A 23,644-nucleotide genomic window follows, 5' to 3' on the forward strand; every position below is an offset into this window, starting at 1 on the left:
CCTTCAATTGTTAGATGGCACTGGATGCAGTGTTTTCAATGTTAATCCTGGTATCATGTTCTTTGCCATAAACTTGTCGACAAACTGGCAAATATTGACATGAAATATGCTATTTAAGCATCTAAAAATGTAGGTGCTTTCCATACCACATCAGATAATTTGCAAATGTTTGCTTCATTTATATATAAATATTATACAGAACAGTTTTTCTATGATAGCATTATAAAAATTCCCAGAGAATACTGGCCCAGTAAGAAATGGAATGTTCACAACTCATAGTGTATCTATATGAAAGAAATAGATCTAAACGACACGTTGGTTTCCAAATTATATTTTCATACCTGGAAAATATCTACTTTATAAATAACACAAGGTTATAGTTTTCAATGAATATGAAAAAGTTCTTGCATTAATATATTTTATGTATCTTTTATATCCACATTTGTGATCCCACTAAAATGTGTATTTTCTAAATTTCATTGTGCTTTTACAAGATACTTTTTTCTTTGATGTCCATAACTGCTGAAAAGGCTCCCCTAAGGAGAATTTTAAGAGTAAGTAAGGTTTTTAGTCAGCTTAAATTATACAATTCTGAGGCATTATTTAAGGTACATACTATATTTTTTGTTTGAAACCTGTCAGCATTTTATTTGTATAGCAATTAAATGACTCAACCATTCATGTGTCATGCCAGTCTTTTTCAACTGTTATTTTTAACAAAGAAAATTATATATATATGTATTATATATATGAATATGTGTATAAACTTACAGCAAAAATGTTTAAAAGTAGCAAATACTTTGAGTATAGTTAAACCTAACAACTGTACTTTTGTTTCTATGCCTCTGAGACAAGATTACGAGACCCTTATTCATAGTTTCTAAATATAGGAAATAGAACATTGGGCCATGCTAAAAAAAAATTGTTCAGATTTTCTTTTGAAAGAGAATAGTTATTTTTCCTCTTGACCCCTAATGAAGATGCTTTATTTGTCAAGGTGTTTTCCTTAGAAAATTGACCCAGTGTCAACTGTAAAGAAAACATAGAGGATCCTTGGATGATTGACAACTTATCCAAACACAGGTTTAGTAAAGAGAGGATATAAAGATAAAATGTGAAATGACCTCTCTGAGTCACATTTGTTTTCATAATTTCCTGGCAAACATCCATCTTCACTGCTACCCTCAGCAATATTTCTTGAAACATTTTTAAGACATCGATAGACACCAATAGCTGATCTTTAGAAAGCCATTCCCAGAAGAACACGTAAGGGGTTACAACTCATTTCAGGGAGTCTGCCTAGCTCTTGATATTATATGTCTTTGGCATACAATTGTGTACCTTTTATCATTGACAGTGAAGAAAATAATGCCATTTGTAACTTCTGAGATATACACACAATACTATCAACTAGCCAGTTAATAAAAGATAAGAAAAATAAAGAAAATAGAACATTTTTAGGTGTCTGGCAAGTAATCTCTAAATCAAGGTAAAGATAATAGTTTAGTGGCAGTGTTCATATTTTCCTATGACTGTAAGATTTAGATGCCTAATATTAATTATTTAGATGCTAAATATTAATATTTAGCCTCTTATGAATGGTTCATTTTTCTTCTAACACTTTAGTAGCTGGATACAAAGAAAATACACAACAGCTGTTTATGAATGAAATAAAAAGTTCCCATTTTTTATCTGAGTTTCTCATTTATTTGCAGAGAACGAATAAAATAAAAATATCCTAGTGGTGTTTGGAACACAGCATGCCAGTAAATCTTAAGGACTGTGTTTCAGTATGAAAAGGAAGAACAGGAAGATTTCCTCATTCCGTCTTACTAGCAAAAGTCTAGCCTTCACACACACACACACACACACACACACACACACACACACACAGTCATCTATATGAACACGTACTTGAGTTTCTTAAACATATATGAAGCACCTTCCATTTCCCTTTATAATAAATCGCTTAGTTTTTGCTGTTCATTAAAAAACAAAAAGGATGAGACAAGCTCAGGACATTCTGAAAACCAATGTCTTAAGGACACACTAAGGTGTCCTGAATTACTTTAACAGACACATTGTAAAGACACACTCTCCAATCCCTATTAGGAAAAGTTTAGTCCAGTTTGCTTACTATTTGGGTGCTTATACCAAAAAAGCATCATTTAGGACATTATTTAGGATAATATTATTTATGCAAGAATGGTACCACCTATTTCCAGATGGTATAACTTATTATCTGACAGTCATGTAGCAAATAGAACACACAAAGCATAAATCATGTCAGGAGAAATCATACGAGAAAAAGAGCATTGTCTGGTTATCAGAATATCAGGTCTCTCATGCTGGCCTTGCTAGGAAATAGATCTTTGATTCTAGAAAAGTCAACTAATTTCTATGGTTCTTACTTTTCTCCTTTATAATATACCCATTTAAATTCCAAAAAAGTATATGATAAATCACAATAATTTCAATCACATGGATTTTAATACAAAATGTATAAAATCAATTTCCAAAAATTTTCTGCATATACTGAAAACGTCTGTACGAATGAGCTAACTACTATAGGCCTTCCCTAATTTATTCTATTAAATATGGGTACTCAATGTAACCTGAAAATATTGAGCTTAACTATTCTTTTTTTTTCTTTTTTTTGCAAAAGGGAAACTAGTAAAAGACTGCTTCCCCCAGAAAATTTATCAACAATAGGTGCTCAATTAAATGTTTTTAAACAATGAACAATGTCCCCTTTCATACAAATAATCAGGGGAGAGATTTTTTAAGTCTTTTTTTTCTTTTTCCATAGCCTCACCTACACAAAAAATTATGTTGTAAAGACACCACTTCTATGAGGAGGTATTCATTGTAGATGTACAGAAGTCAATGGAAACCTAAGTTTACACAAAAAATAAACCAGATTATCATTCCACCCAACTGTATATTCCCACAGATGCTTAATAAAAGCCATCTGATGATATAATGAATTATCAATTCTTGAGGAAGTATATACAGTTGGTGACTATTTTTCAAAACTCATCATCCAACAAACTAATTTTTTCATTTAAAATCTTTCATATTACCCTTTTGACAATCAGTTGAAATTTCAAAACTAAAAACACTTAAAAATATAAATGAAAGTAGCATTAGCTATAGACTGATATTCAACTTCAGACATTAAAATAAATACAAGTGTGTATTAAGAGTAAAATTATGTCAACAATGTATAAATGAAAACTGCCAATGTCATTAATGTTTCTTTTAACATATCCCATCCATTGCTTTCCCTCCAAAAAACAAAAGTAGCAAAAGAGGAAGCAGGAAGACCTGCTTCAGATACTGAACATACTGATTTAATTCGCTAAGAAGTCCAAATGCTAATACTCCTAATAATTAGCCATTCCTTTTGTGTTTTGGTGACATATATCCTCATACAATGTATATCAAATGGAATTTTTTGATTTACACCTGACATTTCAAAGTTTCCATTTTTGAATTCTCCTAGTCTTAAGTAAGTAGAACATTGTCTCCTTTGTTTGCTAGGCAAAATGTTTTCCCCAACATCTAGGGCTCCATGATGCAAAATATCATTTTGCCGATCTTCTGTTCCAGTATTTACTTTAATTTTTTTTACTGTAATTGGATTTTCAAATACAATCACAAAAACATCTCCTGTTGAAGGTGGTTTCCCCCAAAAGTACTCGTCAACACTACTGTAAGCCTTGCTTGCTTCATAATTTTCAAACACATTCATGTTGGTGTACAGACTTGCAGGGGGGTTATCAGGAATGTCAAATGACTCCTCTTCAAAATCATCATCCTTCAGCTTATTCTCCGTCCCTTTGTATGATGAATAATAGCCCATGTGCTGAAAGAGAGATGGTTTAAAACGGATCACATTTTTCTGAGCCAACAGACCACGGAAATGAGTCAATAGCCAATCACAAGGCATTTCTTGATAAAACATTAATAAAAAATGTGCCAAACGTGGGAGATCATGAGAATGATAGAGTTTACCAATGTAGCCAAGCTTAGAGAATTCAAGAGTTACCCAGTAAGTTCCTTCTAGGGATGCAATGACTTTCTTGATGGCAGTTAAGAAATTTTTTGAACATCGAACATCATCTTCAAGCATTACATAATAGTCTGAAGTATTGGCACAAAAATTAAGCAGAAAAGCATAATCTACATTTTGCTTGGAACGAAATTTGACTCTATCTTCTGGATCATTGTAATTTCTTTTAAGGCCATCTAGGATTGGGTAATACTCCTCTGGAGCATGTATAACCATTAATCTTCCTGCAATAATATGGTGTGCAAATTTCTGTGTAATATCCTGGACCATGGCATCACGCCAGGAAGAATTAAAGTCTGCTAGGTGAACCACCACTGAAATTTCCTTCAGCTCTTCATAGCTGGATTGCTCAAAAATTGACTTAATTGTCTCAAGTAAATAGTTTCCTTTTTTTCGCTTTACTGAAGAAAGTCCAATTGTAAGATACCCTGCAAAAAAGAATTTAGAAGCAATACAAATGTGAACTAGAAATACAGAAAAAGAAAAAGAGAGAAGATATTTATTTATTCCTTAGACTTGCTACTTACTACACATTAAGTAAATCTAGTAAATGACTATGCACAGAACATTTTATGATTAAAGTAATAAGCTAAATATATAAAGGCTGTAAGTGCTTAATACATAATTTATATTTTCTATGAAAAATAAATAGCATCTTAATCACAATAATGTATGAGTCCTATTGCTGTGAACATTTACCGATGAAATTCTAAAAACATGGTTTAAAGTGTTCTGCAGCTTAATACTCTCATATACGCCCATTAGAGAAGGTAGACAGCTATTTAGATAACATATAAGTTACTTTTTAAAAATAAAGTGAAAAAAATGCTTTTTATCTTTTGCAAAAAGAGAAGGGCATTCACAGTTAAGGCTGACAAACTAGTTTCAAATGATACAAAAGAAAAATTAGGGTATGTAAGTCTTTCAATCATCTTTAAATTTTTTATAGAACACATCACATATTTTCAGTTTTCTTTTTTTTGCTGTCATTATCTTGTACTAGAATTCATAATTGGACTTCATGATTTTATCTTGAAATGTATCTAGTATATTAATTAGAAAGCAAACAATATTATAAGACACATTAAAAAAACTTTTATGCTACATTGTTCCAAGACATAAGCATCACTTTAAAAAAATTTTGAAACACACTTTATAGTAATTTTGCCTGAATAAGTTTTTATTCAGACATTTAAAATCTAAAATTAGGAATTAGATATGTTTAGAGAATAAAATAAAACACTGAGAAAAGACAGCTCGCCTCTGAGAAGGGTTAGAGGTCTTTCTATTGAAATATTTTCACTTTTTAAAGCTCGTTCTCATATTAATCAGAAATGAATAACATTTCTAAGCCACTATTTAGAAAATGGGGAAATCTATATACAACAAGATCCTTGTTTTCATATAGGCACCTGCATAACGCAGTTTGTATGATATTGAAAAAAGCCCCGTTCCAAAAACAGTTTGTCAGAGAGGTTGTGATTTACACATTTCATTTAAATAACTTGGCTTACAACTCAGACTTCTATTGAAACACAATATGTTATCTAGTACCATTAAACTTGAAGCCACCAAACCTCATTAATAATAGCCAGTGCTTATGAAATGCTGTCTACGTAAGAGGCAGGAGTTTGGGCATTTTATCTGTAATATGCATCTTAAATGTTCAAAATGGTCTTTTGGGATAGGTTTGCTATTACCATCATTCTGCTTTACAGATAAGGACACTAAGTCATGGTGAGATGAGGTGACTCATGCAAGGTGGTACACTTAGTAAGTGATGTTGCATCAGGATTCAAACTGTCTCACTCTTTTATCCTCTGTGTCACATTGCCTCTGGTAGAAAGCAGTTGGCCTGTGTGCCAATAAACATTAGTAAATTTAGCATGGGAAAGGGGAATCAGTAATATTCAAGCAAAGGTGGTACGACAGAGATGAAAAATGAATGGCAGTCTTAGACAATTAGAAAGGAGCCTAAGAAGAGTAAACATTTCAAATGGTAGAATGAAAGGAAATGAGATATAAAGAAATCTAAATTAATTTAACAATTTCCTCAACCTAGTGATAACCAATACACTCACATAAACAAGTCTTAAAAGAGAGGTCAATTTTTGTGGTCTTCACATAATTTATTAAGATCATGATAGCACTGTATTTTATTCTAAGAGTCATGGTTTTTTTGTTTTTGTTTTTGTTTTTTTTGAAATAGAGTCTCGCTCTGTCGCCCAGGCTGGAATGCAGTGGCGTGATCTCAGCTCACTGCAGCCTCCACCTCCCAGGTTCAGGTGATTCTCGTGCCTTGGCCTCCTCAGCCTCCTGAGTAGCTGGAATTACAGGTGTACATGACCATGCCTGGCTAATTTTTGTACTTTTAGTAGAGAAGGGGTTTCACCATGTTGGCCAGGCTGGTCTTGAACGCCTGGCCTCAAGTGATTCACTTGCCTTGGCCTCCCAAAGTGCTGGGATTACAAGCATGAGCCACCAAACCCAGCCTAAGATTTATATTTTACACATTGAAACATTTAAAAATCAGGCTGCATACTAAAATCAATAGCGTTATAATTAAAATTGGTAATGCTTATACTTTCTTAGTGATACACTAATTAGATAATGGTACTTGTTATAAGCTATGGTGTCTTAGAAATATAGTAAGTTACTTCTTGGCTCCAAGTATACATATTTTAACTGACTGTAGTGTGTCGAATAGTTTCCTCCAAAAATTCATGTTTACCTGGAACCTCAGAATGTAATTTTATCAGTAAATTTGATCTTTGCAGATATAATTAGTTAAGGATCTTGAGCTGCAATAATTCTGGATTTAGATGTGGGCACTAAATTCAATAACTTGTGTCCTTACAAAAAAAGGAAAAGACACAGAAAGACAAAGAGAAGAAGGCCATTGATGGAGGCAGGAATTGGAGTGATGCTCCAAAGTCAAAGAGTACCAAAGCAAAGCCACCAGAAGCTGAAAGAGGCGAGGATTCTCCCTTAGAACTTTCAGAGGGAGTGGGGACCTGCCAGCACCTTGATTTCAACCTCTGCCTTCCAGGACCATGAGAGAATAAATTGTTCTTTTTTAAAGCCAGTCACTTTGTGGTAATTTGTTATGGCAGACCTAGGAAACTAAAACACTGAGTTTCATTAATTAAAAAGTTGTGGCAAGTCATAAAACCAAAGTGTTAGAGGTTAGAAAATATAGCAATATGAACATAAGAATTTTTAAAAGTTAACTTCTAAATTTTAAAGTAAATTGATTTTTTTCTAGTCACTCTACACCATCCTACAACAAAATCTCAAAAGACTCACATTATGATTAGGCATTTTATTTAATTTTTTTGTTATTAAGGGTACTGGGTCAGCGAGTATAGTAGTTGGCAATTTGTGAAGAAACATTGAAGTCTTCCCCAAATAATTTATTAGATTAGTAAAGCCCTTAAGCCTTTTTACTATACATGTGAAACAAATTATCATTATTTTAATGCAAAATATTTTATGTATTCTTTATTTAAATGTTTAAGGACACTTACGCTTTCTTTGTAAAGGTGTGGCAGCTAGGTAGCGATAGGTGACATTTATGGCTCCTGAGAAATTAGATAAATCCTTGAAAGTATGAACATAGCGTTCTGAATTCAGCTGATGTGTGGATGTTTCCCTTATAAGTTGTTTGTCTCCTTCCTAAATACCAAGAAAGAGGCAAGGAAAATATATAAATAATAGATGGTCATGGATTAAATAAAGTTTATTTTTTACACAATAAATATATGACTACAATATATAGTATGCAGGGTTATATAAATCTCAATTACTGACATCATAAGCTGTAGCTCATCATCACTCCCCTCATTTTTTACCTGGAGGTTCTGCTCCAGTAGCTCGCTCGCCTATTTTACTGTGTATACCACAATTACATTTGTTTTTCTACAGGACACATTAATAATGACAATCTCTTAAAAAAAGAATTTCTACATGAAAACTCCCACTGCCTTTATGCACTTTTCAAATTTTTGACAATCATTTAAGGATCTCAAAATTGACAGCGATTTATTTTATAGTTTAATCTAAGGCTAGTTCCCACCATATTGCCTGATTTACCCTTCCTCAAGCACTCTCAAATAAAAGATCACACAGTGTCTCCATGATTGGGAAACTTTAGGAATGATTAGGAACATGCAGTAGTGGACACAATATTTGGATTTTGGATACTTTATTAAATAAGTCACTTATGTGGCTACTATCTAGCCGTTGAGAAGGGCCAGTTATGGGTGATATGGCAGTAATTTTTTTCATATGTCCTAAAGTACCCTCAAATAGGATACATTTGCACCAAATTAAGGTAATGTGTAGATATCTAGGACTAATATTTCTTATGATAGTTAAGTTTGTGTGTGTGTGTGTGTGTGTGTGTGTGTGTGTGTGAGAGAGAGATTCTATTGGATGTAATGCCCGATCCTTTTATATTTTAGATCCCTTTTATTTATTTGGTGTTGGATTTTGCATGTCATTAAATCTTCAGGAAGGTTTATATTCAAGAAAACATATTCATATTCAGATTAAAATATATCCTTTACCGACTAATTGCCCTTCTTTGATATAAGCTAAATGGTAAATTTGATTATCTAATCATTATTTGATCAAGCCTTTACTGGTCATACACTATTAGGAAAATGACTATTTGTTTGACTCATATGTGATTCACTAGAATTGGTAGAATACATTTGAGAACAACCTAATTAGAAAGAAGTATTTCTCTCTCTCTCTTTTTTTCAAAATGTGCACTCTAGTATGTGGTTTTATTTATTTATTTAATTTTTTTTTTCTTTGAGATGGAGTCTGGCTCTGTTGCCCAGGCTGGAGTGCAGTGGCATGATCTCTGCTCACTGTAACCTCCACCTCCTAGGTTCAAGCCATTCTCCTGCCTCAGCCTCCCGAGTAGCTGGGATTGCAGGCAAACGCCACCATGCCCAGCTAATTTTAGTATTTTTTAGTAGAGACGAGTTTCCGCCATGTTGGCCAGGCTCGTCTCAAACTTCTGACCTCAAGTGATCCACTCACCTCGGCCTCCCAAAGTGCTGGGATTATAGGTGTGAGCCAGCACACCTGGCCTTATGTGGATTTATTTTATTCAGTATAGAAAGTCAAGCTAGCCATGTGCTAGCTATTAGGACTGTAGAGAAAGTAAATGGATTAAATAACTTTGGTCCTGCTATTATTTTGCTGTAGTCATTAAAATGTTAATTAAAGCCTTCGTTCTAAAATTAGATAAAGCTCAGATACAAGTTTTACAACTGAAACATTCAAAACTTCTACTTCGCATCAATCTCAAGTGCCAATGAAAAAGATGACTAACTCAAACTTTCTTATCTATGATCAGATGTGACTATTCTTAGAATAAAAACTGAAAGTAGGGACCTTAACTAGAGGCTTCCAATATGGTCCTTACTAAATCAAGATTCATTCTGAATATCTTTTCTGTATATCCAATTATGTTTATAAATCTAAATTTGGTCTTTAATAGTGTATTTCTCTATTTTATACTGCCTTTGATAATTTGGACCAAGAAATACTTTAGTCCTTTATAAGGTTCACAATGTGTAAAAGTGTGGTTTTGTGTGGCTTTTACACAATGCCATGTGTAAAATCCATAAACTTTCAAAGTACTTGAGATTAAACCTTAGATGCTAAATTACTTAGAAATATACTAATTGGCTATCCACTGAATTCTGATTATTTTAAGTTCTTTATACATAAATATTTTCATTGGTGTTTATCTGCATACCTATAAAACATCATTAAAGTTTAAAATAAATTTAGAACTGCCAAAATGTAACTAGTGACTCAGTTTAGTATCAATTATTTTAATAGTAATGTAGTGATGTACATAATTAATAATGCCTGGAAGACATTTCTGTAAAAAGTACAGTACTTACAGCACTAAATTTGTTTTACCATTCTATTCTTAGGTGATGTTACATTCTAAGGTAAGTGCAGGATACTGAATACCTCTTTAAAAATTCTATCCTTAACACATAAAATCTAGAAATTTTGTGTTATAAGATGGAGTACATTCATCCTGATTTAAGGACATAACATAATATAAAAAGAAATGGAACTTACATGAAATCACTTCATTAAATTCTTAAGAACAAGCTTTTTTATACTTTTCAGCATAAATAAATAATGCAACTTTCACCTGAGTCAGCCTTGTTGGCTGCTTTCCAGAGGCATCTACCTGAACAGCCAGGCTCTCCCTGGATACCTTCTTTCTGTAGCTACTTTGCTGTAGTATATTTCTCAGTAATAAGACAAAACTTTATGACAATCATTTTCTGGATGGGAATGCAATTCAATGAACTAGCTACAGACTAAATATATACCCTTGTGGCTACTTTGAAGATGCTCCCAGCCAAGAGGCTAAGTTGATTGGGCATGCACTGTCTCTTCTACTTAGTTTGCCTTGTAACAGTGTTTGTCTCTCACACTAAGCGCAGCTTCCTTTCTCACTTAAAGGCACATATATCTCTAATACATAAGCAAATATGCTAAACTGCTAATGTGTCTAGGGTTTCAGGCCACAAATGGATTTTCTAACAAAAAGTCGAGAATAGAAACTGTTAACTAACTCTAGAGAACTTACTACTTCTAACTATTCACCTGATATCTCTAAGTTTGAAGTATTATTTCCCAGTTTTTAAAAAAGGAAGACAAAAAAGAAGGATTTACTAATATCTGTGCTTAGCAAATTGCATACATTGTGATAATCGGGAAGAAAGAAGAAAATGAGTTCAGATAATTTAATAAAAAAATGAAATAAACACAGGTAAAAAGATCAAAAGGGAGATGTGTTAAAAAGAAATCACATTATATTCTTGGAGGGGGCCAGTTTCCCATGGATACTATTCATTTTTAGAAAAATAATTGTAATGCAATTTAATATTAATCATTGCAAAAGTTTTCAACTTATAGCCTTGAAGCAAAATTCAGCTAAAATGCGATTTGGTTAAAAAACATCAGTCAGTAGATAGTAAATTGTTAAATAATAAAAATACTATCATCAAACTTAGAACAAGGGATGAGTGTTGGAATTTAGCAGTCACTTTAACTCATTTTTTTCCCAATTTTTGTAAGTATTTTAAAATAATAATTTTTAAAAGCTAAGAAGCAATCTGTTTTCTGCACCTGGACTGATTTGCAAATTTGAGTAGATATATTCCTAATATAATCAGAGAAATCTCATTGAGAAAGTAGCTTTAGTAGAAGAGCTACTTCATTAAATCATATTATCTACATTTGATGGCTGGGACCAATGTTTAGATAGCACTGTAAAAATTTGCAAAACAGGAAAATAGCATTTTACTTTCTAATTGACATATACTGTACTACTTCTTAGTCATTTTACAGTGAATTTAAACAGGTTCTATTTCAAAAGACATAAGGGTGTTTTGCACATTCAATGGTCCTTTGAGTTTGTTGAAAGTGAAAGATTGAAATTGCACTGGAAACTGTCTTATAAATTCAGCAAGTAATTGAACATAACAAGCCTCCAACCAATAACATGTGTTTGATTTACAAGATTTTATTTACCTCTACCAGTAGACACAGAATCAAGAACTAAATTTTTATTATACAACTGAATCATTAATCAAGAATCTCTAGTTAACTTATGATCTTCCATTATCTTAAGAAAAAAATAGCAAGAACACATAGGTCTTGTTCTGTTGTCCTTATTATATCTCATATAACTAATAGGTTTTAAAAATATTCAAAAATGCATAACATTGGTACGTTTCTCCTATTTGCTAAGTTTGCCTAAATCATGCCTACTCAAATCCTGTTTAGTCTTTGGTGATTTCAGCCCTTGTGCATAGACTGTGGAGAGAAACATTAAGGGTCCACAACATCAGAATCACTATTTGAAGACAAAAAGCCTAGGCAGAGTCAAAATCTAGGATTCTGGCACAATTTCAGCATCAAAGAACAAAGATAAAAGATGCAAGATGTTTTACAGAGGACTTCTTAGGAATATCTGTACCAACTAAAATCATATGGTTGGCTCACAGGATATAGCATAGTATCTGGAAAATAATAGTTAATAAATAATCTAAAGCATTTTTTTTGGAAATACTCTGTCTTTTGTTAAGACACTAATTTAAACTTTTAGCATTTTTGCATGTGAAAATCACTTTTTAGTTCCTGTTAGTTGAAAAGGTTTTGATTTCTGAAATATATAAACTGCAATCAGGTTTTGATTTTCTGAAATCTATAAATATTAATAATAACATACAAATTAGGACAGATATTTTGGGCTCCATTAAGATAGAAAAGTGAATAGCAATAATGCCCATATTAATCTCATCAGACATGAAATGATGTGATAATAACAATAAGAAAAAAATTGAAACTAACACATTAATTTTTCATAATTAGTCAGAATAAGTGCTTTTGCATATTGTCATATTTTCCCTAAAAAAACCTATTCACATGTAATCACCTACCAATATTTGGTATCTCATTTTAATTACTGAATAATTTATACATCAATATCTTTATCTCTGAGATCTTTTCAGTGGGTATAAATATAAAATAGAGTGGCCATCTAGGTCTATTCAAAATCCAAATAAGGTGTTACGCATTGTAATAAAATATTACTTATACAAATAGCACAATTAAAAAGCATTGTTAATTAGAGAATGGAATTTTGAAAGTTTCAGTGATAATATAGAAAAGTAGAGGAAGCAAGGAGTTATACTTTCTAAGCAGATTTTGTTTATTCTGTACATTTCAAATGGAAAACCTAAAATCTTAATGGCTCCACATAATATTTATTCTGCATAGTGATGATAGCTTACTTATTTGTAATTATATGTACATATTTGGAGCACAAAATATACACCATTAAAAATATTGGAACATAATTCAAAACAAGTGAAATGTTGATGTATGGTTAATACAAAAATAGACAATATACATGTTATAATTTTGCTCAAACTAAGTCTTCTCCAATAGCTTGAGATTGAAGTTAGGCTACAATGGGACTAATCCTTGTTTGACTTATGCCTTATTTTGAAGAAAAGACAATCAACCTCCAAAACTTACCAGAACATAGCTATCTTCAATGTACAAGTTCATAAAAAGGAGAAAAATGACAAAAATTCCCAAGAATGACACTGTAGAACGTTTTCGCAGGCATCTCATTTTATCAAGTATTTCAAAAATATGTTTCATTTGATGAAATTTAAGCATTCTCTTCTGTGGAAAAGAGGCACAGAATTACTAGCAGTTGGTTTTGGATGCAAATATTTCTTTATCGCATATATAAAAGTCAGGTCCTTGTAAAATCTCATCTTTCAAATGTTTGAATTAAAATTCTGTTCCCAATTTCAAACATAAGGTTGGCACAGATCATTAATTAATATGTTAACATAAGATCAATGCAGTGGTTTATATTAATGTAGAGTAAATAAAAGTAAAAAGCAAGTCTCATAGTTACTGATGAAAAAAGATGAACTTTGGTCATAATAATGTAAAAAAACAGGCCTCTGATGAGAAACAGTATAAAAGCACAATAGAAAAACAGTCAAGTCCACTGTCATCAGTGAGGTACAACTTTAAGGTAACATTTACCTCTCCTATTGTAGTATAATGAAAATGAGAAAAAGCAGAATTATGGGCCTAATATTAATCTCAGAGTAGGTGTCAACTGAAAACATTTAACTGGGAATCTGGGTGGAGTAAAGAAAAGTGACAAAGAAGTTAAGGCTGTGGGGTAAATCCAAACATATGTTTGAAAACTTCTGGGTTACAATTGCTTTGCTTATTTTTCCAATGATTCTTGTCAAATCAGGGTGAATCCTATAGTATTATATTAACATTTCCTTGATATCTACTAATTAGTAGTTTAGCTGTTTGAAATAATTCATGTACTACACAAAGGCAAAATGAGAGTCAGAAAGATTCGTGAAAACCTAATTAAAAAAATTTTTACTCTTTTCTATTTTGTGATATTTTCCAACCAAAGATTCTTTTACATTATTCACTATTTTATAAAAAAGTATAAACATATCTGAAGCACTTAACAAACTAGAAAAATCACATTTTGTCTAAAATCAACACATTGATAACCTGAAAATAGAGCTACTTAGAGTTGTGTAATGGATCTCCTTGGGTTTATCTTTATGATGAAGTATTTATGTGTAAGGAAGACTTTAGAAAGTGAAAAATGTCTGTCTCCTATAATCTTAGAACTATGCCTAGAACATAGCTGGCAAATCTTATCTCTTCAACGAATTAATGCAAGGGAGAATTCGTGGGTCCTTATAAATTATAGTAAAAATATTAGGAATTAGAAGAAAGTCTTAATATATAAGACAATATATAAGACTTAATAATTATAAGTCTAAAAATAATTAAAAAACAATTATGAAAATGCTATACATATTACTGTCCATTTTCTTTGATCATATTTTTCTTAAGGGTTACTTTTCTTATTAATTTGTAGAAATTGTAAATATGTGTATAAATATGCACACATAGATGCACATAAATGTATATCCTGAGGATTTGGGTGATAGATGACATTGCTATTAGTATGAGAAGTGGTAAAAATAATGCTTTGGAGGCAATACTGTAGTTCTGTTATGGGATCTTCAGAGTGTTGCTTTTCTGATCAGAAACTGCTGTGGCTGGTGGCATCTTGCCAGAGTCCTTGTCCTGCACTGAGGAAGAATGAGGTATCCAGACAAGTGGAGGGTGAGCAAGATGAAGAGGAGCTTTATTCAGTGTTAGAACCACTCAGACAAGACCCACAGTGGGTAGGTCCTCTCTGTAGACAGGTCAACCTGTCAAGTGTTCAGCACTTAGCAGAGAGGGTAGTTCCTCTCTGCTGCTAGTTGATCCATCCTTTCTCAGCAGACAGGGTAGCTCCTCTCTGCAGGTGGCCACTCCATCATCTCTCCATCCTCTCCTCTGCTCTGGCTGAACCCGGGGCTTTTACGGGCCTCAGAGAGGAGGAAGCGCACACGAACTGATCCATGGACAGCCATGGGAGGCCCAGAAAAGGCACCACAAGTTCCCAGTCTGGTCTGCAGGACTGGCAACCTGGCCCCCAGGCTTCAGGTCTTCACCAGCCTGAAGGTGGGGCTTCACTGGGGACCCACCCCCTTCCCCTCAGAAGTCTGTCTGCCTCCCACTACTGTCCATAGCGTCCAGGCTGCTTGCACCAACAGGCACCTGCAGGCCAGTGACAAGACACCCTCAGCCCCCTCCTTGGTTATCCTTCCCACACTCGTGGGCGCCCGAAGCCTGGAGGGTGCTGAGATGACAAGCAGCTGGCATGTCAGCACTGCCCAGAGCTGACATTACAGGCGTGAGTCTGAGATGATGTGCCTTGGGGGAACTCAGTGTCTGGGCATGGTGGCTCACACCTCAAATCCCAGCTCTTAGAGGGGCAGAGGTAAGAAGATAGCTTTAGCGCAGGAGTTCGAGACCTGCCTGGGCAATATAGTGAGACCCCATTCTCCACAAAAAGGAAAAAGTTTACTTCACAGTTCTAGCAGCAGCGTTTCCAGGTGAGATTTCGTCAGAGCCGGTCCTGGAAGTTTTCACCATCCTGATGACAATATGGCAGGGGTGGTGACCAGCGAGCCATCTTCAGAAGTGGCCCTACCTTTTCAAAGGGCAGACAAAGGTGCCACTAGCCACATATGTTTCTGGCCAGAAAAGCAACACCCCAAAGATCCTGTAACATTTTGGGGTCTCACCCAGGGTCTACGGAAAGGTAAGTAAAAGTGGATCTGCTCTTACTGTCTTTTTTTTGGAGTCTCTAACTTCCACAACAGTCAAAATGAAAGAAAAATACTGGACATTTGTCAGTCAGTTAAAAGCGACTAGCACGGCTACCAGGACTTAAGACATGGAGAACAGACTTTCTGGGGATGACATTGTCAATCCTCTACCACTTCTATTGGGTGTTGAGAATGTTGGCTTTGTTTCAATCCAGTGTCCTTTCATGAATATCTAGCTGTCACATAGGACTGAAAGGAAATCTTGGGGCAACTAAGGGTATCTGGCCAAGGCTACACCTTGGTGTTATCCAAAGGCCCCTGGACTAACTCCAGTCCCTGACTGCCCATTAGGGTGTTGGCACTTGGACCTCCAGTCTTTCCTATCATTCTTTCTTTCTTTCTTTTGTGGCTGTCAAGATTCCCATCTCTTCTTTATATACAATGTTAAACGTTAAAGATGTTGTTGCAAACTAGAGATATTACTGGGAAGAATGTGGAATTGGCTCAGTCATCAAAAGCATAAAATGGAAAGTTAAGACAAAGTGTGCATTGGTATCTGTACATAAATTTGTGGCAAACATGTTTTTGTCATTTCCTTTGTTGCTAACTTAGTGTCAAACACCTTGAAGCACAGAACAGAAACATGGCCTCAGGAAGAAAGCTTTTCTGTGAATGTGAGGGCAAATGGTCCAAGGTCCCATATGTGCAGGCCTTCTTTGCCTTGCAGGGCAATTCGGACCTTTGCCGAGACTGTAGGATTGATTAAGCCCTCCTAGGTGGCCATCTCACAAAAGGCTGAAAGAGACAGTCCCAGGGAAATAGGGAAGCAAGCCCCAGAGGTGCCTCCAGCAGGGGAATCAACCCCCTTTGCTCTTCCCTATGCGGGTTCTCTCTTAAGCTTGCCCCAGCCTAACAATCTTCGTTTTAGGCAGGTCCCAGTTTCAACTGCTCCAATAACAGATGCCTGGTGAATATGGCCCCATTAAGGTCCAGGTCCCCTTTTCAAATTAAAGGGGGTCTTGGCAAGTTTTCTGATGGTCCTGACAGGTATATAGAGGCTTTCTAGAACTTAACCTAAGTAGTTGAGCTCTCCTAGAAGGATGTCACGTTACTTTTGAGTCAAATCCTGACCACCACTGAAAAGCAGGGAATCCAGCAAGTGGCAGAGAATTTTGGAAATGAGCTTTATATCTTCTACAGGGCCAGGGATGGGGAGGAGTTGGAAGAATGGCAGTACCATTGGAGGACCAGTTGGAAGAATGGCAGTACCATTGGAGGATAAAATGAGCCCCCAGTGATAAAATGAGAGAAGGCAGGAGGAAACACTTTCAGGATTGCATACTGGAAGGCCTACACGGGACTGAGTCTAGCCTCTCAATTGCACTGAGCTGTCCATGGTAGACCAGGGATTGGATGGGAGTCACACTGCCTTCATCAGCGGGGCTGGAGGGGCCTTGCTGAAGTGTGATTTTTCCATCTCCTGATTTGGTTAAGGGACAGCTGGTCCTAGGGGATGAGTTAATCGCACAGGTGGCCTCTGATATCAGGAGGGGGCTGCAGAAATGGGCTGTGGGACCAGATGGCACTTTGGAGGGCCTCCTGGGAGTGGTCACCTCAGTATTTTGCAGTGGGAACCATGAGGAAATCCAGAAAAGAGAGGGGAGATACAGGAAAAAGGCAGAGGCTTCCAGTAGCCACTTTGTGGACTCACAGACCCCAGAGTCCCCAAGATGCATTTGTTGACTGCTGCAAATGTGGTAGGAGTGACTGTCTAGACAGCAGGAGGAGGCCAGGTAGTGGAGGCAGGCACCCCTGAGCCTGTGTAGATGGTGGCATGGGTCCTTCCAGGGTCCTCAAAGGTGCAGACTGCAGAGAAGTCTGGATTCTGCACCTGGGAGGGCAGCTGCAGTGGCTCATAGGGAGGGCGAGGCTCCTGCCCAAGCAGTGGCATGGGAGGCCTGGGCCAGCCTCCCTGCTGCAGCTGGCATCTTGGCAGCAGCCACTCTTGGTGGGCCACTGCTACCATTAGTTCTGTCTGCAATAATGTGAAATAGAATAAAACAACAACAAAACCCCAGGATATAATTCCCAAGAGTTGACAAAGAAATACAGAAGTCCTTAGAGAATAATGATGGTCTTCTAAATTCTAATATCCAAATCCTGCAAATTGTAATCCTCCCAAATCCATTCACAATACAGAATAGAAATAAAGTTCTATTCCGGGGGTGTACACCCCCAGAGTAACTATGATACAGACAATTAGCAAAAATATTAATTTTCATTTAATTGAGAACATTTACACCCACAGTCAGCAGAATAGGCTGAGAAGCCCAAACCAGAGCAAACAAAGGATCAAAAGACAGAACAAAATAAATGTCATTTATTAAACAAACTATGCTAGACTTCAGGCCATTAAAAATTAAACAAGCTAATAAAGCCATTCACACTCCTCCCCCCACCTCAAACATAGAATTATTTTCTACACCTTGGTTCAGGAGAGTTTTTTTAAAAAGTTCCCCCCACCAGTCGCCAAAAAACAAACAAACAAACAAAAAAACACTCGGACACCCAAAACCAGACTGACAAAATGACTATGAAAAGGAAAACAAAATAGCTGATTTCAAGTAGGGAGAATGGACTCTGGGATTAGACCATATTTTTGTTGTGACATGAAGCAGGAAAGATCTCAAGATTAGTGGAGACATATCTAAAGGACATAGAAAATGGCTTGAAAAGGCTTCCATTAAGGAATTTTGGGAAAACTGAAGATCAAAATTAATTGATAGTAAAATATTGAATAAATATAAATTAATGATGAAATGGTAATTATAAATGGAAAAGAAAGAAAAAGTAAGAAACCTCATTTGCTACTACTGAAGGTGAAAACTTTACCATCTTCAGTCAATAGAAATTGGTAATTGAAAGTATTAACATTTTTACCCAGCATTTCTAGAAGACACTATATTTTATCCACAGTTGATGATTTTTGTTCTAAGATTGGACAACAGGCAGCACAGAGCAATATCCTCAAGTGAAGAAAGCAAATAGGTAAGCCCTGTGATTTTTCCTGCTTGCTGTCAAGAGGCGGTTTCCAAAAGGCAGTACAGGGAGAGTGAATCCAAACAGAACTTAGAGATCTTGCCAATTAGGAGACAGAAATAATAATTTGCAGGAGATAAAGGTACCTAGAATTTGAGGGGCAGAATAATTAAGAGAACAAGTGACAGAAGAGAGACTCAGAATTCTGCAGAATTCGGCAGAGGGCCTCTTTGAATCTTTGAGTTGATACTGATATGTCATGTGTGTCATGAAACTCCATAAGACTAGAGAAAGAACCATAAAAAAGTAGCAGGCCAAACAGTTCCTGAAGTTTATACAGTGTTGGAGACAGTTTGTGTGTCCATAAACCAAGTTTGTGTGTCCATCAGCCAGCAGGATAGACCTGGACATTAAAAAGAATACTCAGAGGCCAGCTGTGGTACCTCATGCCTGTAATCTCAAAACTTTGGAAGGCGGTGGCAGGAGGAGAGCTTGAGCCCAGGACATTGAGACTACCCTGGGCAACATAGTGAGACCCCATCTTTACAAAATATATGAAAACTAGCCTGGTGTGTTGGTACACATCTGTAGTCTCAGCTACTTGGGAGACTGAGGCAGGAGCATTGCTTGAGCCTGGGAGGTCAAGCCTACATGCAGTGAGTTGTAATTGTGCAACTGCACTCCAGCCTAGGCAACAGAATAACACCCTGTCTCAAAACAAACAACAACAAAAAGAATACTCAGAAGCATATTACCTTAGTATTTGGGCCAATACTCTCTAGGCCTGTCCTAATGAAAGCTTAACAACAAGCATCAACAGCATCAAATGATTTTGCATAACTTAACTCCATACTAGTACAAAGTACAGCACTCTTTAAACATATAGGACAATGTCTAGAACTTAAGAACATAAAAATCACAATATCCAGGATCCAGCAAAAATTACCATTTAAATCAAGGACAATATGGTCTATAACTAGGCTGAAACTAATCAGAGAGAAAAAAAATCAAGAAATAACTGAGATGATTAAAAGAAAAAGGATATTTAAAAGGCTATTATAAATATGTCCCATAGGCTAAAAGTAGAAGAACAATGATAATTTTAAGGACAGAAATGAAATATTTAAATAAAAACAAAAACAAAATTTCTAGGGATGAAAAATATTTGTGCAAAATGCAAATACACTGGCTAGTAGATAAAGAATAGCAGGAGAAAAGATGAGCCACTGAAGATACAACAGTAGAAATAATACACATTAAGCACAGAGAGGGGGACAAACATCCAGCCAAACTGCTGTCTAAATTCTGAGTCACAGGAAAAGTGAGATCATAAATGTTTTAAGGCATTAAATTTCAGAGTGTTTTCTTTGGCAACAATAGATAACTGATATAGCTATCTACAGGAAACTCATTTTAATGATAAAGACAAAAAATGAGTTAATAATAAAAGAAAAGAGAGATAAACTTTAATCAAAGGAAAGCTGGACTGGATATATTAATATCATACAAAGTCAACATTAATAATTGATGAAAGTATCAATTTTTCAAAGGAAGCATAAATGTACATGCACTAAATAAGAGTTTCAAAATACCTGAAGCAAACTCACATAAGGGAAAGGAGAAAAAAGGGAATAAATAAAGAAGGAAGAAACGAAAGAAAGAGAATAAATAAATTCATTCATTTTCAATAAATGAATATTGAAGTCCTCAATAATTGACTGAACATGCAAATACAAAACCAGTAAATGTCAAAGATATTTAAAACACTATCAAATAAATTAATCTACTTGGGATTAATGAAACACTCCACTCAACAATAGCAGTGTAGAAATCTGTTTTCATGCTGCTGATAAAGATATACCCAAGACAGGGCAATTTACAAAATAAAGAGGTTTAATGGACTTACAGTTCCACATGTCTGGGGAGGCCTCACAATCACGGTGGAAGGCAAGAAGGAGGAGCAAGTCACATCTTACATGGATGGCAGCAGGCAAAGAGAGGGATTTTGCAGGGGAACTCCTCTTTATAAAACCATCAGATATTATGAGACTTATTTACTATCGTGAGAACAGCACAAGAAAGACCTGCCTCTGTGATTCAATTACCTTCCCCTTGGTCCCTCCCTTGACATGTGGAAATTGTGGGAGTTACAATTCAAGATGAGATTTGGGTGGGGAACCAGCCAAACCATATCATTCCACCTCCCAAATCTCATATCCTCACATTCCAAAACAATCTCGCCTTCCCAACGGTCCCTCAAAGTCTAAACTCATTTCAGCATTAACTCAAAAGTCCACAGTCCAAAGTCTCATCTGAGACAAGGCAAGTACCTTCAGCCTATGAGACTGTAAAATCAAAGCAAGCTAGTTCCTGCCTAGACACAATGGAGGTACAGGCATTGGGTAAATACAGCCATTCCAAATGAAAGAAATTGGCCAAAACAAAGGGAGTACAGGCCCGATGCAAGTCCAAAATCCAGCAAGGCAGTCAAATCTTAAGGCTCCTAAATTATCTCCTTTGACTCAAGGTCTCACCTCCAGGTCATGCTGATGCAAAAGGTTGGTTCCCATGGTCTTGGGCAGCTCTGCCCCAATGGCTTTGCAAGGTACAGCCTCCCTCCTGGCTGCCTTCATGGGTTGGTATAAAGTGTCTGTGGCTTTTCCAGGTGCACAGTGCAAGCTGTCAGTGGATCTACCATTCTGGGGTCTGGAGGATGGTGGCCCTCTTCTCACAGCACCACTACATGGTGCCCCAGTAGGGACTCAGCGTGGGGGCTCTGACCCCACATTTCCCTTCTGCACTGCCCTAGCAGAGGTTCTCTATGAGGGACCCGCCCCTGCAGCAACCTTCTGCCTGGACATCCAGGCATTTCCATACATCCTCTGAAATCTATGCAGAGGTTCCCAAACCCCGATTCTTCACTTCTGTGCACTCTCAGGCTCAATACCACATGGAAGCTGCCAAGGCTTGGGGCTTGCACCCTCTGAAGCCATGGCCTGAGCTCTATATTGGTCCCTTTCAGGCATGGCTGGAGTGGCTGGGATTCAGGGCATCTAGTCCCTAGGCTGCACACAGCACTGGGAATCTGGGTCTCACCTATGAAACCATTTTTTCCCTCCTGGCCTCCAGACCTGTGATGGAAGGGGCTGCCATGAAGACCTCTGACTTGACCTGGAGACATTTTCCCTCTTGTCTTGGTGATTACATTTGGCTCCTCATTACTTATGCAAATTTCTGCAGCCAGCTTGAATTTCTCTCCAGAAAATGGGATTTTCTTTTCTATCGCATTGTCAAGCTGCAAATTTTCTGAACTTTTATGCTTTGCTTCCCTTATAAAACTGAATGCCTTTAACAGCACACAAGTCACCTCTTGAATGCCTTGCTGCTTAGAAATTTCTTCCACTAGATACACTAAATCATCTTTCTCAAGTTTAAAGTTCCATAAATCTCTAGGGCAGGGACAAAATGCTGCCAGTCTCTTTCCTAAAACATAACAAGAGTCACTTTTGCTCCAGTTCCCAAGAAGTTCTTCTTCTCCATCTGAGACCATCTCAATGTGGATTTCATTGTCCATATCCCTACCAGCATTTTGGGCAAAGCCATTCAACAAGTCTCCAGGAAGTTCCAAAAGTTTCCATGTTTTTCTATCTTCTTCTGAGCCCCCCAAACTGTTCCAACCCCTGCCTGTTACCCATTTCCAAAGTTGTTTCCACATTTTTGGGCATCTTTTCAGCAGTACTCCACTCTACTGGTACCAATTTACTGTATTAGTCCATTTTCACAGTGCTGATAAAGACATACCTGAGACTGGGCAATTTACAAAAGAAAGAGGTTTAATGGACTTACAGTTCCACATGGCTGGGGAGGCCTCACAACCATGGTGGAAGGCAAGGAAGAACAAGTCATGTCTTACATGGATGGCATCAGGCAAAGAGAGCTTGTGCAGAGGAACTCCTCTTTATAAAACCATCAGATCTCATGAGACTTATTCACTATTGTGAGAACAGCATGAGAAAGACCTGCCACCATGATTCCATTGCCTTTCACTGGCTGCCTCCCATGACACATGGCAATTGTGGGAGTTACAGTTCAAGATGAGATTTGGGTGGGGACACAGCCAAACCATATCAAGCAGAATACACATTCTTTTCAAATGCACATAGAACATTTTCTAAAACAGACCAGATTTGGGGATGACAAGTCTCCATACATTTAAAGAAATTGAAATTATACACAAATGTTCACAATGTATCTCCATTACTGGATATATATCCAAAGGAAGACAAATCAGTATGTTAGAGAAGTATCTGTACTCCTCTGTGTATCACAGCACTATTCACAATAGCCAAGATAAGGAATCAACCAAAGTGCCACATGCAGATGAATAGATAAAGAAAATTTATGTGTGTGTGTATCTATATATACACACACACACACATATACACACACACACAATCGAATACTATTTAGCCATAAAATAGAATGAAATCCTGTCATTTGCAGCAACACAGGTGAACCTAGAGTGCACTATGTTAAGTGAAGTAAGCCAGGCACAGGAAAACAAAGACTGCATGATCTAACTTATTTGTGAAATCTAAAAAAGTTGAACTCATAAAAGCAGAGAGTAGAATAGTGATTACCAGAGGCTGGGAGGGGAGATGGAAGCTGGGTTGGTAAGAGGTACAGTTACAATTAGACAGGAAGAACAAGTTCTTGCAGTCTATTACACACTAGGGTGACTACAGCTAAT

The 23,644-nt window shown here is 36.3% G+C and overlaps 1 protein-coding gene across 13 annotated transcripts in view; it reads right to left on the bottom strand.

Moving 5' to 3' along the window:
• Window positions 1–460: 460 nt before the first annotated feature.
• Window positions 461–23,644, bottom strand: part of MGAT4C (MGAT4 family member C) — a 265,451-nt gene continuing 242,267 nt past the window's right edge. For 12 of the 13 annotated variants that reach the window (XM_055235457.2, XM_055235454.2, XM_055235460.2 and 9 more), the window contains 3 exons: window positions 13,169–13,321; window positions 7,603–7,750; window positions 461–4,503 (listed from right to left, as the gene is read on the bottom strand). In XM_055235457.2, the coding sequence (XP_055091432.1) occupies window positions 3,362–4,503; window positions 7,603–7,750; window positions 13,169–13,321 (1,443 nt within the window). In that variant the 3' untranslated portion in view covers window positions 461–3,361. The remainder of the gene's footprint in view (window positions 4,504–7,602; window positions 7,751–13,168; window positions 13,322–23,644) is intronic. The other variant, XM_055235461.2, reaches the window with a different exon arrangement.

The sequence above is a fragment of the Symphalangus syndactylus genome, chromosome 13 (genome assembly GCF_028878055.3).
Source record: "Symphalangus syndactylus isolate Jambi chromosome 13, NHGRI_mSymSyn1-v2.1_pri, whole genome shotgun sequence".
Classification (NCBI taxonomy): Eukaryota; Metazoa; Chordata; class Mammalia; order Primates; family Hylobatidae; genus Symphalangus; species Symphalangus syndactylus.